Here is an 18,114-nt window from a genome sequence, read left to right on the forward strand (position 1 = left end):
GTGGCCATCCCTTTGGACATATGGAAGAGAAAAAAGTGACAACGTGTGTGTGTGTGTGTGTGTGTGTGTGTGTGTGTGTGTGTGTTTTGGGTTCTTCCTTTAAAGAATCAAGCAAATTCTAGGGTTCATTAATTACATCTATTTAAATCACTTAAACCGTAAAAATAAGTGCAAATATTTTCATGAATTATTTATATAGCTCTGGGCTAAAGATTTAGCTTTTCAATTTTCCTCCTGCCTTTTCTAGTTTTTCCCCTGGAGTTCTGGCAAAGTCACATACACAGATACACAGACACACACACACACACCAGCAAGCTTTCTGTGTTTCTTTGTTTTTACTTTTTCCTAAAGTAAAAAAAAAAATTAAGAAAATTTAGATATAATGATATAGTTTTCCTGAAGTAAAAAAAAAATTAAGAAAATTAAGAGATAATGATGTTATAGTTTGGATCTTGGGTTCCCCCAAGGGCCCGTGTCTCCCTGTACGAAAGGTCTGGCACCACTGAGAGGTGATGGAACCTTTAGAAGGTGAGGCCTGGTGGGAGGAAGTTGCTGCTGGGGTGTGTCCTGAGGGAACACTGGGACCCGGCCCGTCCTCTCTCCTCATTTGCTTCCTGGCCACAGCGAGGTAAGCAACTTTGTTGTACTACACACTGCCACCGTGATTGCCACCTGCCTCCCCCCAGGCTCCAAAGCAAAGGAACCCACACGTGGTGGACGGAAACCTCTGAAAACAGGAGCTGCAGCAAGACTTTCCTCCTTGTATAAGTCGATAACCTCAGGCATTTTGTCACAGTGAGTGAAAGCAGACACATACGTTTTGCTTCCTTATAACTTACACCAGGAAACATGACCTGGTTGTTCTGGAACCTCTGGCACAGAGGACAATGATTCCATATCCTTACCCTTGAAGAGGTAGTTTCCCAAGAGCCAGAAGAGACGCTGTAGTCACGCTAACAGCTCCTGGGCTAACCTCCCTGGGCACGTGGCCCTTGTTAATCATTCAATCCAGCAGCACCAGATTGATTTATCTAAAACGTCCCTAATCTCCCTCTTCCCTCTTCAGGACTGACGTGTGTCAATAGGTTACCAGCCACTCTGTCAATCATTTCCTCCCTAAGACAGAAGGAGCTTAAAGCCTGTGCTACGATGGCCTTTAAGGACACTAGTCCACCATCGTCCCTGCCCCTTACTGGCTTACTAAATAACTCTCTTTCCTGGACCCAACAAGTTGTCTCCAATTCACTGGACCCTTTTTCGAGCAGTAAGTAAAGCGACTTGAGTTTGGTAGCAACAACAAATAGATAACAGTGACCCACTTGCAAAACAGAAAGAAGAAAGAATTGATTCTTCACCTCTTGGGCAGTAGCTGCTTCAGCCCAGTAGGTCAGCCCTGTTCCCAGCCCCCAACGCTGAGCCTATGGTTCTAGACAAGCCCATGACACTCTCCGTGGTGGTGGCGCACACTTGTAATCCCAGCGTTTGGGAGGCTGAGACAGGAGGATCGTGGTTCACAGACAGCCTCAGCTGCTTAGTAGCTTTGCAACTCAGTGAGACCCTATTTCAAAATAAAGAATAGAAGTAGGGCTGGGGTGTAGCTCAGAGGTAAAATGCCCGTGGGTTCCATTCCCAGTACTGCAAAATAAGGAAGGAAGGAAGGAGAGAGAAGGAAGGAAGGAAGGAAGGAAGGAAGGAAAGAAAGAAAGAAAGAAAGAAAGAAAGAAAGAAAGAAAGAAAGAAAGGGAAAGAAAGAAAGAAAGAAAGAAAGAAAGAAAGAAAGAAAGAAAGAAAAGAAAGAAAAGAAAGGGAAGAAATAGGGATGGAGGCATAGCTCTGCGGTAGAATACCCCTGGGTTCAATCCCCAGTACTGAAAAAATAAAATAAAAAACACAATAAAAGAAGAATGGAGAGAAGAGAAAATACTTAGAAGGTGCCCTTTTCTCTTAAGGAAGAAAGACCAAGGAATAATTATTCCATCAAAATAAAACTGAGAAATATCAGGCACCTACAGCCCTATGTGACCAAGTGGGCTGTTTTTTAAATTCCTGGGATTCATCAAAGAGAAATCAGCACTTGGCAGAAGGCTACAACCCCAGAGGTTCTACACACCTCTCTGGAGGACAGTGTGCCTTCAACGGCCTACTTTAAAACTCAGATGACTAAGTGAGGTACAAGGTGAGGACCAGAGAGGCACCTCATGTCCAAAGACTTCACTTAAATTCATTCCTGTATGGGTCTGAGTTTTAGGAATCATTTGAGGAAGTTTTCTTTAGATTAAAAAAAAAAGTAAAATAAGATAAAAGTCCCCCTTTGCCTACACAGATAACCAGTGCCTTATCTCTGAGCATTTTCTCAATGTAAAGTCCAAAGCACATACAAAAAGGCAAGAATTTCTGAAGGTAGTAAGTCTTAGTCACCTCTGTGTCCTCTGAGATGGTAGCTTTGATACCAGGAGGTGTCCAGTGCTGCCAGTAGGTAAAGTTTCTTGTTTAGGAGACTGCAAACATACTCTGAACACACACACACACACACACACACACACACACACACACACACGCATGCACACACACACGCACACGCACACGCACACTCGCACGCATGCATGCACATACACACGTTTCTTACTGTATCAAATTATTCCAGCAAAGAAATGGGCAGAAAAGAATTTTTTTCTTTGTACTGGGAATTGAACCCAGGCGTATTCTACCTCTGAGCTACATCCCTAGAACTATGATTTTTTTTCAAGAGGGTCTTGCTAAGTTGCTGAGTATCTGGTTAAATTGCTGAAGCTGGCCTCAAACCTCTGATCCTCCTGTCTTAGCCTCTCATGTCCTGAGATTACAGGCATGGGCTCTATGCCCAAGGGGGGAAAAAGATTTAAAAACCAGAGACATTCATCTTCCTTCTTCACATTTGAATCTATGCCCCCCCCAACCCACCCCAAATACACGGTGAAACATGAGGACTATTTGTTAAGGAATTATTCCTTAACATGAAATTAAGTTTTGAAGTCCACATTAGGGAAGAGACCACAAAGGGAAAACCAAACTAAGAATTCCCAGGCTTTCATCTCCCCAAACAGCTTCTAAGACAGAGGAGACAGATACATTCCCTCACACACTATTTGATTGACTTGTTGCCAGTGAAAAGCATATGCCACCACAGCCTCATACAAACAGTAGACAGACGCAAAAGTGACTTCATGATCACCCAGCATGCACTCTTTCTGATGTCTCACCAAAAAAAAGACATGAATTCTGCCCAGAGCTCTCTTACATAAATGGCTGCATTCCAAACCCATAGCTGACTCCTATTTTATTTTATTTTGAAACAGGGTCTCACTACGTTATTATACAGGCACTAGCCTCAAACCTATGATCCTCCTGTCTCAAGCCTCCCAAGTACTTGGAACGACAGGTGTGTGCCACTGCGCCAAGCTGGAAGTTTCTTTTTCATCAGGCTGTTTCATGAACTACCTGCTCATTAAGTGATCTCCTTACAGGACTGGCTGTCGAAGGGTCCACCCAAGGCCAAGCTCATGTACAGAGAGTTACCTAGCCCTGAAGGCAATAAGAAAGAAGAGGGGATGCTGGGAGTATAGCTCAGGGGTAGAGCACTTGTCTATCATGCATGAAGCCCTGGGTTCAACCCACATCAAAGCAAATACAATAAATTAACAAGGAAGGGAAGAGAAAAGAGAAGAAGTCAGGGAAAGGAGAGACAGGAGATAGCAGGGAAAACTCAGGTGAGCCATACTTTACACCTGTTATGCAGATCCCTAGAGAAGCATGCAGTCTCTCCCTCAGCTCTTCCGTCTCCCCTCTCTGCCTATCCTCCTTTCTGAGATGCTGTTCATTTCTCTTAAGCAACCGAGGGAAGGTGCTGAGCCAGCTCAGAGGTCAAATGTCTTCACCCCCATTAGCCTTAAAATTCATTCTTAAATGGCAAGAAATTAGCAAGAAGCATGATGGGAAATTCCCAACTCGGTACCTATCATGCATGCTCAGAAAACAACCACTCACTCTCTAAGAAGTGTGCGGGGATGTGCAATTTGGATAGCATCATTATACTGTATCCTCAGGACAAAACATGCCAAGGTAAAGACGGTAATTACAACGTGCAAGTGCGTATAATTCACTTCATGGGGAGGGGGGAGTATGCTCAGCGATGATGTGCATCGCATGGAATGTACTGAAGAGCATATTAATTCCCTCACATGAGAAAACAAGGTATCACTTCTGATAACAACGGCACGTCAGTGTGACTCTGTGCCTTCATTTGGCGTCATAAGATAATGGGTGCGCACGGCAATTCTAGATGAAAAAAAAACTTTACATCTCCTGTGATGTCTAATTTAAGGGTTCACTTATTATTTTAGTGCACTATGGGCAATATCAAGATCATTTAAATGTAGGAAAGAAAAAATAAGGTGTTTTCTCCAGGCTATGTTGTAAGAGTTCACCTTGAAGTTAGAAGTAAATGTTAATGCTTATCAACCACCACAGATTAAGTACCTGTGCCAAAAAATACATATATACATACATACATATACACACACACACACACACATATATATATAATGTATATATATGGTTCTATTGGTCTCTGATTTCTAAATTTCAGCACAGGTCAACCTATGATCCCATCTTCTAAGAGGCCATTTGTTCCATGAGCCTCCGACCCCAGCTGACCCCCGGCTCAGGGACATTCCTGAGGCACCAGGTTTGTACCTCCATCCAAGGCTTTAACTCTGCCCCCATAGGCTGGATCTTCACAGACCCCACCTCCTGCCCTTGAACATCAGCCAAAATGACTGACTTGAGACGGCTTCTCTGATAAACGTGTTTCCTACACAAACTGTTTCAGGAACAACACTGCCAGGAGCCTAGACACCAAGCCCCCCCCACCCCCCTGTTCTTACAGACCTTGCAACTCGCTGATCACACATTTTCAATGTCACTGGTCAAAGAACAGTGAGGAAATTAGAAGTCACACAAACGATATGAATAGCAACTTGGAAGACAGGGGACATTTCATTACTGGGTCAAACTGGATTAATATGTTGCTTTATTTAGGTTTTCCGTGAAACAGAAAACCTCCCAACCTTTAGCTCGTGAATTTCATGGCAACAAGTTTCACCTTCTAGCGGAAGGACCTCTGGTTTTCCTCCATCACACACACACACAAAAAATCTCTTCTGCTTCTGCTACCAAAGCATTAGTATAAAGTAGAAAAAAAAATAGTCTTCAATCCAAGCATTACCTAATTCAGGTTAAGGGAGAAAATTTCAGGAAGAAGGAAGCCTATGTTTTCAGCAGCAAAACTCTAAGTACATTTAACAGGATTTAGCATACAGCCTAGTACATGTGGAGCAACAAATATTTGTCAAATTTTAAAAATGTAAAGGCATTTCTTTCGTGTGTGTGCGTGCGTGCGCGGTGCTAGGGCTTGAACCCAGGGACATTCTGCTTTCTATATTCTGCTTTTCTACTTCCAAGCACAACACTCTTTCAAATCCCAGGCTGACCTTTTTTTTTTTTTTTTGAAACAAGATCTTACCAAGTTGCTAAAAGCCTTACTAGGTTGCTAAGAGCCTTGCTAAGTTGCTGAGGCTGGCTTCGAACCTGTGACCATCCTTGTCTCAGCCTCCCAAGTACTGAGATGACAGTCATGCGCCACTGTGCCTGGTTTATTATTCACTATTAAGGTATTTTTCACTGACTAGGAAAGTTTGACTGTAATAGGTTTGGTTTGTGAAATGGTAACAACCATCCACACACAGTGATGAGATTGCTTCAGACCTAAACTCTGAAGTCCACCGTGAGATCGAAACATGGTCATTCTTCAGCCCACGGTGGAAGTTTTTGAGACTGTTTTTCAGATTCTGTGAGTGAATGATAGCCTCTCCTTAATATGGAAATAATTTCTTGCTTTATTATCAGTATCTTAAAAGCTTAAACTGAAATTTCATCACATTCATTATTCACTGAATTCTGCTTTCAATGACTTTAAGATCTTATCTCCAATTGAATCTATTGTACAAAATATTTTGAGCGCTGAGATTATTCAAATGGATACCCAGAAGCAATTTCAGAACTCCATGGACAGTTTGGGTGATTCAAACTTGGAATATTCTACAGCCCCTCACATGCACCACACTGAATAGAGAACAAACTCAAAAGCTTCTGGTGTCTTAAGAAGATCAACCCCCACTATCTATTGTTCAATCTCATAAAAAAACTCAAGAGATGATATTTAGGTAGTTTTTCAGCGTAGCCCCCAATCGCCTTAATATAAATCTGACTGGTAGATATTTTCATTTCTTTGTAACACAAGGTAAGAGAAATCTACTTCTAATTATTCTTAAGATAATAAGAGTCTTTTGTAAAACTTCTTCCATTGTAACATCTTAGGTTCAAATGCATGACTTCAATAAAATATTACTAATCAAGGGCTTTGAGCAAAGAAATACTTACGCCATGATGCCAGAGAGATGAAACATTTCAGCTGTTATGTAGGACAAATAGCTGTACAGGAAGACAAAGAGCGGTTCAATCACTCGGATATTGTGTGTGAAGCGAGTGGTAAACGCCGCTATAAATCCCAGGAAGATGCCAATCAGCACTCCACCAATTCCCACCACAAAGAAGTTGGCGATTCCCGCAAACACGTCAATGGTCTCGATGGTTTTCATCTGGCAGAAGGACTTGAACAAGTTGTAGAGGACCTGTGGGAGAGATGTTTCGGTGAATATATTTAACTTACAATTTCCTCCTTGTAAGATGGGGTCACTCCATGGATGGGACCACCTGTCAGTTCACGGACATACCTAAACTGCAGAAATCTTCTTTCCTAGGTCCTTAATCAACGTTCTACCATCTCGTCACACCAACATATCCCTGCCGGGATGAACCCCAAAGGAGGTTCCCCAAAGCAACGAGGTGGCAAGTGTGTGTGTGTGTGTGTGTGTGTGTGTGTGTGTGCGCGCGCGTGTGTGTTGTAACTTCCTACCCATTTCATGCCTCTATAGTATTTGGTTTCTCTAATCTACACAATCTTGGTTTAATCCAGGCTTTGAGAAGGCTAGGCGTTTCATATCTGCTGGAAAAAATACTTCATTCACAGCGGGGTACTGGTCCCAGTGAAATGGGAAGCATGACTTAATTCTTACCACTACTCTTTTTTCCCCACAAAATCAGAAATCAAGTACAAGTTAGGCAAATTTACTGCATCTTTTCATGGTGGTATTTAGAACACTGGGAGCATCTCTGGGAGAGCTGACCAGAGGATATTGGAGACAAAGGCTTAGCCACATCTACCTCTGAGCTTTGAGAACTTCAGAATTGTTCCAATTCTTTCATGGTCAAATGACACATAATGTCAGAGGCAACATTAGCCCGCAGGTTCCCTGACCTGGTTAAGGTGTTCAAGGTTCAGTGATGAGTCAGCTCCTCCTGTAACCAGCTCCTGTCTCAGAAAACACCATCTAGTTATTTTTCGACTTCACTCACTGTGGTAATTTATGCAGCACACCACATTACAGGTTTGACATAATTCTTTTCCCTCTTTTCTTCTGGATCACAAACTTCCTTGGGTCCACCAACACTTTATTATGATTTGCATCTCCCATGTTGCCTGGTAGATGCGGTAAATGTTTGTTGGTTTTGAAAAAAAAAAAAAAGTAGTTGTTGATTCCTTAGACAGCAGTGGGCATTTACTTTCCCCTAATTGTTGATGTGATAGCCGAGGGCATTTGGCATCCTACCACCAAGAAATGTCTTAGGAGAAGGACAAAAGATTTGAGAAGAGCGATCAGTAGAGCAGCAGAAGGAGATAGCGGGAGAGAGGTGGGGAGGGGAAAGGGAAGAGCTGATGAAAGAAAGAGCTCAAACAGCGCTGTGCCCACGTGCGAAGGTGCCGCTGCCAGTCCTGCTGTTGCGTATGGAGAGGACTGAGCAGCGGGACGAACCTGAAGGGAGACACGCCAAGACCTGTGTGCGTGCTTATTCATATGACTTCAAATTTCACTAAGGTGTATGATTAACATACACCAATAAAGAACACACACACACACACACACACACACACACACACAGGATTTAGGAAAAAAAATAAAGAAAAGCAAAAGAGACTTCTGCTCTTGAGGAACTAGATATCTTAAAAGCATCGTCAGTCATTTGCCAAATCGGGAAGAAACTGGCTGCAAGTCACAGCGGCTTCCTGCGTTCAGCCAGAGGCTCCTGTAAGATCAGGTCTCCTTGGTGGCAACAGCAGCAGTGGCGGCAGCGTGCCCCAGTCTCTTCCTGAGACAAGATCAGAGATGTATGAGTTCTCTGATCCCCTTTGCCTCCAAATGGCCAAAGCCAAAGGCGACTGTCACCAGCATCTCTGAACAAGGAGAGGAGGAAGGCAGGGTTCCCAGCCATGTGTGACGACGCGGCATTCCTCCTGGTGCCTTGACAACCTCCCCCTCTCCCAGTCCACTGGGGCACCACAGTTCCCTCGTCCTGTGCCCGCCCTGCCTCCAGCCTGCACTGGGGACCATCCCCCCCCCTCTTTTTCTAATTCTCTTTACAGCTACCACATGACCTACTTTCTTCAAATCCTGTCATTTCATTTTCCATTCCCAAGGTAAAATCTTTGGCTGCCTGACTTTGGGAAGGCCCAACAGTCTCCGTACACCTGGCATACCCCTTTAAAGGTCTTATTGATTTATTTTAATGACTTTTCAACACCCTGGGGAAGTCTGGGGCAGGATTCACTGCAGCTTTACAAACACAACATAGACAAATTCTTGCCCCCAACTTTTCTTTTCTGTTGTTTCCACAGCAGAACCCCAGCCCCTAAACCTGGGGAGACTTTATCTATCATCCCAAGGTGCTGCTGAAGCTGCTGTTCCCCTCAAGAGCTCTCCTGGCCTCGTACAGCCCTTGTGAATCGTCCCTTTCCTCTGACCTCCTGCCACACACAGACTAATGTCTCCCAAACCATTCAGAGTTGTTATATCACTCCACTGCCTGGCAACGGTGCTGCTTTCAGAAGGCCTCATTCTCCCAAGAAAATTAGAAATTCCTTTCGCACAGAGCCCAAGTGAGTCTCCCTCCTCCTCCTCTTCCTCTTCCTCCTTCTCCTCCTCCCCCCCTCCTCCTCCTCAATTTTGTCTCTCCACCCCACCCCATCTGGCACACTTCGGAGGCCCAAGAGACACTCAGGTGTTCAGGGCCACAGAAAACTGCCTTCGGCAGGTGGCCATGCATTCATAATCCTTCCAAAACTATTTTCCCGGCAACTGGACCCATCAGTCTATCGGAGGTGCACTTTAAATACCCCTTTTAGATGTTATCAGACGAGTTGCGGGAACTTTTCTTTCAGCAAATGGGACAGACACCCCACTTTGAGCAGTCTGCTCCCTGACATACCAGAACCATGTTAGAGGAAATGAATTATAGTAGAAATGTTACCGGGACAACCAGAAAGCAAGCCTTCCTTAACCTCCAACGTGTTTACACTGAACCTGATACCAAGGGCCAGCACCAGATAAAATTCTGTTTTGTTACAACTGACCACAACCCCGTAATTAGTTCATTCCCCTTTCATTTTATTTAAGGGAATCTAGGCAGAAGAATGCCGTGGAGTTTTAAGTTGCATATGTCTACGCATATGTATTATGTGTACATATATATAATGAACGTGGGCTACCAACATGTCTTCTCTGAGTCTGGGCAAAGAGGGCCTCAACTGGACACTTGTGTTTTTAGGAGATTAAAATTCCGGTGATGCCAACTCACTAAATTCCACAGTGGACTAATTTGACAGCTGAGTGCTTTTACACTGTGACTGAAGAAAGTCTATCTTTCACAATTATATTAAGAAATAATACATTATTATATAAGTTGAGAGTTAGATTATTTTGAATTTTGACTTTAAAATGTGCAGATTCAGTAAAACTGCGTAAAGCAAGGATTCAAACTGCACAAATACGGTTGTTTAGCAGAGTAGCTCTGCTCCAGCAAAAGGAACATTTAGGTCACTTTTTCTTCTATGAAACTAAAGGATGATCACTCTTGCATGATAAATTTTATATCTCTTCTGCTACTTGGGAAGTCAAACTTAAGTTCTCCGTGGTTGCTGTGTGCCTCTCTCGTCCCACACACAGTGACTGGCCGCTGGGGTACATCACTAGTTCTTTCTGCAGAGCCAAGGTTCCTTCCTGAAGCCTCGCTGTGGGGAAACAACTAGGAAATGCTCCAGGAAGCTCTGAAGCCTTCTCGGAAAATTTGTTAGACTGCTCAAGAGTTGCATTAACAGGTTCTTGGAATGATGTTGAAAATGATCATATGATCCCAAGTCACTTGGTTACGGACCACTGTGGAAATAGCAGGACTTGAAAGATAACTGAGGAAATCTGAACATTCTTCATATGTCAAAAAGTTTCCATAAAATATTTGCTATAAGGGACAGCACAAAAAGCCTATTTTTTTAAAAAAAATCATACTTTAAAGAACTGTAGCAGGGCAGGTGCATGCCTATAATCCCAGTAACATGGGCAGCTGAGACCAAAGGATTGCAGGTTTGACCAACCTCAGCAATTTAGCAGGATCCTCAGCCACTTAGCAAGACTCTATTTCAAAATAAAACAGAAATAAGTAAAATGGGCTGGGGGTATAGCTCAGAGGTAGAATGTCCCTGAGTTCAATTCCCAATACCAAAATGAATTAATGAATAAATAATTGCTATTTCAACATTTAGTTAATTCTAATCTACCACAGCCCTAAACAATACCATGAAGAGTTTGGTTTACAACTTATATATTACAAATTTCCCTTGCTTTGAGTGATTTTTATGCTAGTATTTCTTCCCTTTAATCTCTCTATCTTGGTATTGAATGTATCATTTTTATGGCATGCACCATGACACACATTTCGGTAACTCTTTGCTATTCTAGGAGTTTCTTCAGCCTCTGATAGGGATAAGACCAGATGAGTGAATAAAAGACTCTTCCATAAGACATCCCCACCTCTATGCTTTGAGGATATCTGAGTAGAGGGGGAAGTAATCATTGTCACACCATTGGTCTCCCTGCTCCTAGCATGACTTCCATTCAGTCTAGTATCCGGCCAATGTTATGAGAAAAACATCAGGTAGTTTATTCCCTGGTATGAGGTAGGCAAGGACTCTCTATGCCCCACTATCCTGTGGGTCTGGGTTCTCAAGACATAGGAGCGATCAAGCCAAGCTCTGCAACATAACAAGGAGTCTCTTTTCATATGAAACCATCAGAATCAGTTTGACTTTCAGGCTCTGACCATCCTCAAGGGCTTCCACCACTACCCAGCAGCCACGAGCTCTTGCTGTCCTCGTTCTTCCCTGTTACAAGGTCAAACTCTCGGTGTGGTTCACTGCCTCTCTGGGCTCTCCCTCTCCATCCCTAACACCACTGTGGATGGCTTGGTGCCCCTTAGAGGAAGCACAGGACATGCCGACAGCCAGCCCTCTGCCTTAGCACACTCTAAATAGTAATTTAGTCAGATCCCTTCCTGAAATCCGATTCTGGAAAAAATTACAGAATAAACTACTGAGGCATGTGAACGAGAAATGTCCTAAGATGCAGGAAAGTTGTGTGAATGGTACGTCATTCTGACTCTGATCTGATCTTCCCCAGCTCCCCTAGAAGGAATACACCAAGGGGTTTGTGTTTCCCTTAAAGTTCCTTGCACACTAAATAGATTCGCCCCAAGAAGGACACATTCAAAGGTGGCACAATCTCCTTCAACAAGGTTAAATTAACATAGCTAATGCAAGTCACAATGGAAAACCCGATGCCGGAGGAAATTAGAATGAGTTATGAAATGTTTCAATGATGGCAGCTTCTCAGTTAAAATTTAATGTTGGTAAGTTAATGACCAAACCCTGTTAATAAATAACAGAATGTTTGAAGTGAGCTCAGTCACTTGAATGAGTTAACTTAGCCATCTTAAAGTACCTGTCTTAGCAGCTAGTCTAAGAAACCGGGACCAATAAACTATCAACACACTGTCTACACAACAGTGTCCAGATGGAGTTCATGGACATCCCTAGTGATGACGTTTTATTTAGTTCAGGGATCCATTTCTGCAGTATAATACAGATGGTACAGAATACAGATGATGTTGGTTTCTGTGCAGGCTTTGGCATCTGGATGAACATTTTAAGGTTAAAATTACTTAAAGAGTATATTACTTAATCTTCCCCTGACTCAATTTCTGATCTGCAAAATGGGAAGAATATCCACTTCATAGTTCATCATACAGAGCTAAGCACAGGGCAGCATTCTCAAAAGATTAATGGTTACCATTCCTGTGAGTCTTACTAGAACACCAGCAGGGCTAACTAATTGGATTATTAATTGCGGATGACTTGAGACTCCGTGAGGAGTGGAGGCAGAGCTGTCTACACGCCTGTGGGTCGGGCAATTATTTCTTCACCTTTCATTTCCACCCTGCCTGAGTTGGGAAGGGCAGGGTGGAGGAAAATCCTACTAGCATTAAGATCATCCCAGCCGCTGACTCTCATTGTGGCAATTAAAAGAGAATTAAAAATAATTTGTGTTGTCTGAATAGATGCCCACTCATGGGAAAGCAATGCAGCTAAGAAGCATGCTGGCTGAGTCGCGACAGAAAATAAGGGTATGATGAGAGACTTCCTTAGGATTGTTTAAGTAATATATAAATCATCCCTAGACAGAGAGGGGCCCTTAGTGGGCACTGCCATCACACACGTACCGCACACACCACACATCGATGGCCTTCCTTCTCACAAAGGATTCTGGGATCTGAAGTCTTTTAGGTGGTGGTCAAAGACCATCACCTCCCCAAATGCCGAAATCAAAGGCACAAATGCTACAAAGGTTTATGTTCCTCCGGCGTAACCAGAGCCTTGGACAAAGGGACCAGCTAAATAAAGGCTTTGTGCGACCCAGTGCAAAGTGTAAATTGAGGGGCCGGTTGTACAGCAATAAATAAAAAGAAGCAATACATTTAAAAATGTATTAAGAATTTCAAGACACTATCACCAGAGCATGAATCCAAGTGAAGGGCTGGGTTGTGATGAAATATATATTTAGTCTTTATCTTTTTTCCTGGCAAACAACTTTTAAATGAACGTGGAATCTCTGAACTGATAAGGATTTATTTTATTTTTATTTTTTATGGTACACTAGGGTGTTCTATCTCAGAGATAAGCCCCCACACCTATTTTATTTTTATTTTGAAACAAAGTCTCACTAGATTGATGAGTCTCACTACTTGCTGAGGCCGTCCTCCAACCTGCGACCCTCCTGTGTCAGCCTCCAAGTCCCAGAAACACAGATGTGCGTCACCACGTGCATCCTGGTACACATCTTTGTGCGAATTAATGCTGGCTGACAACCGCAGTGTGGGTCCAGAGTGGCACCTGACCACAGGAAAGACCAAGGCACAGCTGCAGGGCTGGGATCTTCAGCCTCACCCCACAGCCTCCCAAGAGGGCAAGGAGGCTAGAGGCTATTTGTGACAAGTGTCCAGTGATTTCGTCAATCAGGCCTCTGCAATAAAGCCTGGGTTTTACAACCCTAAAAGGACAGGGCTCAGAGAACATCTAGATAGTTGAACGTATGGAGATTCCTGAAGGGCAATGCACCTGCAGAGCACGTGGAAGCTTCCTGCCCCTTCCTATGGGCCTCACTCGATGCATCTCTTTCTCTGTCTCCCTAGAGATATCTCTATTAAACTAGTAGATATAAGTGTCGCACTGAGTTCTGTGAATACTCTAGCAAGGAGGAAGTCATGGGGCCCTCCAACTTACAGCCCCTGGGTCAGAAGCACAGGTAATGGGCACCAGAGGTAGGGGCAGTCTTGGGGACTGAGCCCTCCACCTGGGCTCTCTCTGGGTAGATAGTGTCAGAACTGAATTTAATTACGGCGACACCCCGCTGGTTGCTTACAGTGCTGGAGAAAAACCCAGCCACTTCTAGTGGCAGACGTATGTTGTGAGAATACAGTGGGATCCATAATTTGGCAATTGTGAATTGTGCCAAGATGTCCATGAATGTGTACACAGTGGAATTTTACTCAGCCACGAAGAACCACAAAATTGTGTCATTTTCAGAGAAACGGATGGAACTGGAGAACATTTTGCTAAGTGAGGTTAGTCAGCCACAAAAAGTGAAGAGTTGAACGTTCTCCCTAATATGCAAAACCCGGAGAGAAAATGGGACACAGGAGGGATACCAGATAAAGAAGAAACCTTAGTTGAGTAAAGAAGTCGACCTAACGGAAGGAAATGAGGGGAGAGAGGAAAGTGCCCTGATATGCATGATGTATATTCATAAACATATCAAAGCCAGTCACTGAGTCAAACACAAGAAGGAAAGAGGAGGGAGGGAATGGGGTGGGAACTGGGGAAGGGCTAAGTGTGAGATGCGCACATGCATGTATACCATCCTGTAGGTATGATTACAATGCGACGATGATGATGATGATGATGATGATGATGATATAAAGAACACAGTGGGAGACAGTGAGTTTGGTTGTTTCTTTCTTCCTCTCCATCCTGGAAGGGACCCTTTTAAGACGCAGGTGGGTGTGGAGCCCCATGGGCTACAGGAGGTGACGAGTTACTCACCACTGTGACCGCATCATTCAGCAGGGACTCCCCAAAAACCAGGATGTAGAGCTGCTCGTTGACATGAATGTTCTCGAAGACCGCGAGCACGGCCACGGGGTCCACCGCGGAGATGAGGCTGCCGAAGAGCAGGTTCTGCAGCAGGGTGATGTCACTAAGGCCAAACGCTTCAATCTGGCAGATGCCGAACAGAGACACCCCGATGCCAATGGAATTCCAAAGCGTCCCCACCACGGCGTACCAGAAAATGGTGCCAATGTTCTCGAAGAAAGGGCGAGTAGGCATGAAGTACCCAGCGTCCAGCACAATGGGCGGCAGGAGATACAAGAAGAACACATCAGTCTTCATCGCAGGGGGAGACTTCTCATCAACGCCAAAAATAATCCCACCCAGCAGAAGTCCGACCATTATAAGAAGGCAGCTCTCAGGCACGATGGTGGGCAATTTGTGATAGAGGTGGAAGCCTGTTTGAAAAAGACCTAAAGTATGAGTTATGCAGGAATTACGGAGAAGGGATACCAGTTCTTCTAGAACCTCTGTGTCCAATTTCAAAGTCCCTCAGGTGTCCCAGGATGACTGACTATATACAGACTGGCTTTTCAGACTATAAGATAACTCTGACAACTTCCTTAACACTATTCATATCTTTTTTATTTTTATTTCTTTTTGCATGTCTAGTGATGGAACCCAGGGGCATTCGACCTCTGAGCTACACCGCTGCCCTATTTTTTATTCTTTATCTTGAAACATGGTCTCACTAAGTTGCGGAGGGCCTCACTAAGTAGCTGAAGCTTTCTGCGAACCACAATCCTCCGGTCTCGGACTCCTGAATGCTGGGATTATGAGTGTGCATATTATTAAGCAACAGTTGAACTGTAAATCAGAATTAAAATGTTCTAGGTAGCCGGGTGTGGTGGCGCATGCTTGTAATCCCGGCGCTTGGGAGGCTGAGACAGGAGGATCGCACAGGTTCAAAGCTAGCCTCAGCTACTTAGTGAGGCTCTTAGTAACTTAGTGAGACCCTGTTTCTAAATAAAACATAAAATAGGTCTGGGAGTATAGCCCAGAGGTAGAAAGCCTCTCAGTACCACCAAAAAAAAAAAAAAAAAAAAAAAAGTTCTAGGTATACATGGAACAAGCTTCTTACTTTCTATTTTTGTGTGTGTGTGTGTGCTTGGGCTTGAACCCAGGGGCATTCTACCTCTGAGCTACATCCCAGCCCTTTTATTTTTTGTCTTTGAAACAGGGTCTCACTAGGTGGCTACAAGTCTCACCATATTGATGAGGCGGTCCTTGAACCTAGGATCCTCCAGTTTCAGTCTTCCAAGTACTGAGATGATAGGCATGTGCCACCATACCCTGCTCATTTTTTATCTTTCTAAACCTTTATTAAATTTTTCTTAAATATTGGTGCTATGAAAACAAAAGAATGAAATTTCTTATCTGAAGGAATTTAGTAATTTCTCAAACCTTCTCACTAGCATGCAGGGTGTGGTGTAGCACATTTATAATCCCATTACTTGAGAGGTTGAGATGAGATGACCGCAGGCTCAAGACGAGCCTCAGCAACTTAGCAAAACTCTCGGCAACCGAGCAAGCCCCTGTTCCAAAACATAAAATAAAAAGTTCCAAGGGTATAGCTATGAGATAGGATGCCCTTGGGTCCAAACTCCAGTACCAAGAAATAACACAATCCTCACTTGTAAGTGAAGCAGTTATTTTCATACCCTTTAAAGTCAAAGTTCAACCAAGGCTCAAAGACATCAGGCGTCTTACCAAAGTAGATGGGTCACGAGCCATGGTAGGGACTACTCCTATCATTACTGGTATTCACACAAAAAATTTTGAATTTATTTATTTTTAACTTTAAATGCTTTCATTCTGGAATACCGAATATGTTGGACTTTGGGGACGGTCAAATCAATCCATCGAGACGCAGGAAGTAGCTGCTTTACAAAGCGGGTACACGCACCATGGCCTGCAGTCTCAAGGAGCCCCCCATGGAGGGAAAATGCGGAGGAGCCGAGGCTGAATCCCACACAAGCAAGGAGGCATGGACCCAGCTCAGTGCTGAGAATACAGAGGAGACCTGCTGAGAAGGATCCCAGGGGAGCCAAGAGCACTGACAGGCGTCACACTCCCAGGCAGGTGTGAAAAGCTTTCTAGGAAAGGAACAAATGGAGGGAAAGATCCGTCTCCCAACTCAGGAACAACCCAGTGTGGCTTCAATACAGAGAACACACTATTGTCATCCTACAGCAAAAAAAATTTTAAAGGAGGAGAGAAATGTGGGTTGAGCCCGCACCCAAGGGCAGCATGAAAGAGGGTTCTATGGCTTGGATCCGGAATGCCCCCAGGGATATGTGTCTACAGACTGGGTCCCCACTCCTGCCACATTCAGAGGTGGGGCCCTTGGGAGGTAACTGGACCCCGAGGGCACTCACCCCATCAGGGGATTAATTCAGTGATGGGCTAATGGTTTACTGGGTGGTAACTGTAGGGAGGTGGGGTGTGGCTGGAGGACTACGTCACTGGCCTTATGCCCTTGAGGACCACACACTGTCTCTGCCGTTTTATTCTTCCTCTCTCCCTCCCTGGGCTGCCCAGAGCTGTAAGGTGAGAACCTTCCTGCACCACAGCCTTCTATCACGATGTTCTGCCCCATCACAAGCCCCAAAGAAAAGGAGCCAGCCCAGTATGCACTAAAACCTCTATAACCACGAGCCAAACTAAACCCTTCCTCCTCTAAGTTGCTGCTGCTGCTGTTGTTGTTAGGTTTCTGTCACTGTGACACAAATCTGACAGAGGCTTAACTGTCAAGCTCACAGGACAGGCCTGAGGTAAGGAGAGCACTCGTTGGCAAGGTAACAGCAGTCCATCCCGAAGACGTTCAGTATGTTGCAGAAGCCAAGCAGAATACGAGGATGCTCTGGTTTAAGTCTGTCCCCTCCAAAATTTCAGTGTGATAGTGTTAAGAAGTGGGTGGGGCTGGGTGTGGTGGCGCATGATTGCAATCCCAGCATTCGGGAGGCTGAGACAGGAGGATCGCAGGTTCACGGCCAGCCTCAGCTACTTAGTGAGGCCCTCTGCAACTGAGTGAGACCCTGTTTCCAAATAATGAATAAAAAGTAAGGCTGGGGGTATAGCTCAGAGGTAGAATGCTCCTGAGTTCAATCCCCAGTACTGCAGAAGAAGGAGGAGGAGGAGGAGGAGGAGGAGGAGGAGGAGGAGGAGGAGGAGGAGGAGGGGAAGATGAAGAAGTAGAAGAGGAGGAAGAAGAGGAGGAGGAGGAGAAAAGAAGAAGAAGAAGAAGAAGAAGAAGAAGAGGAGGAGGAGGAGGAGGAGGAGGAGGAGGAGAACGAGGAAGAGGAGGAGGAGGAGGAGGAAGAGGAGAAGGAGGAGGAGAAAATAGTAGTAGTAGTAGTAGTACTGGTAGTAGTAGTAGTAGTAGTAGTAGTGGGTTTGGAGGAGTA

The 18,114-nt window shown here is 44.3% G+C and overlaps 1 protein-coding gene across 1 annotated transcript in view; it reads right to left on the minus strand.

The window, feature by feature from the left end:
* SLC9A2 (solute carrier family 9 member A2) overlaps positions 1–18,114 on the minus strand; it is a gene marked incomplete at both ends in the record, with an annotated part of 91,474 nt that overhangs the window by 40,287 nt on the left and 33,073 nt on the right. Inside the window, 2 exons of the mRNA XM_080711845.1 lie at positions 6,478–6,728; positions 14,642–15,105. Coding sequence (XP_080567971.1) covers positions 6,478–6,728; positions 14,642–15,105 — 715 coding nt within the window. The remainder of the gene's footprint in view (positions 1–6,477; positions 6,729–14,641; positions 15,106–18,114) is intronic.

Source organism: Muscardinus avellanarius, assembly GCF_963383645.1.
Source record: "Muscardinus avellanarius genome assembly, chromosome: 15".
NCBI classification, from domain to species: Eukaryota; Metazoa; Chordata; class Mammalia; order Rodentia; family Gliridae; genus Muscardinus; species Muscardinus avellanarius.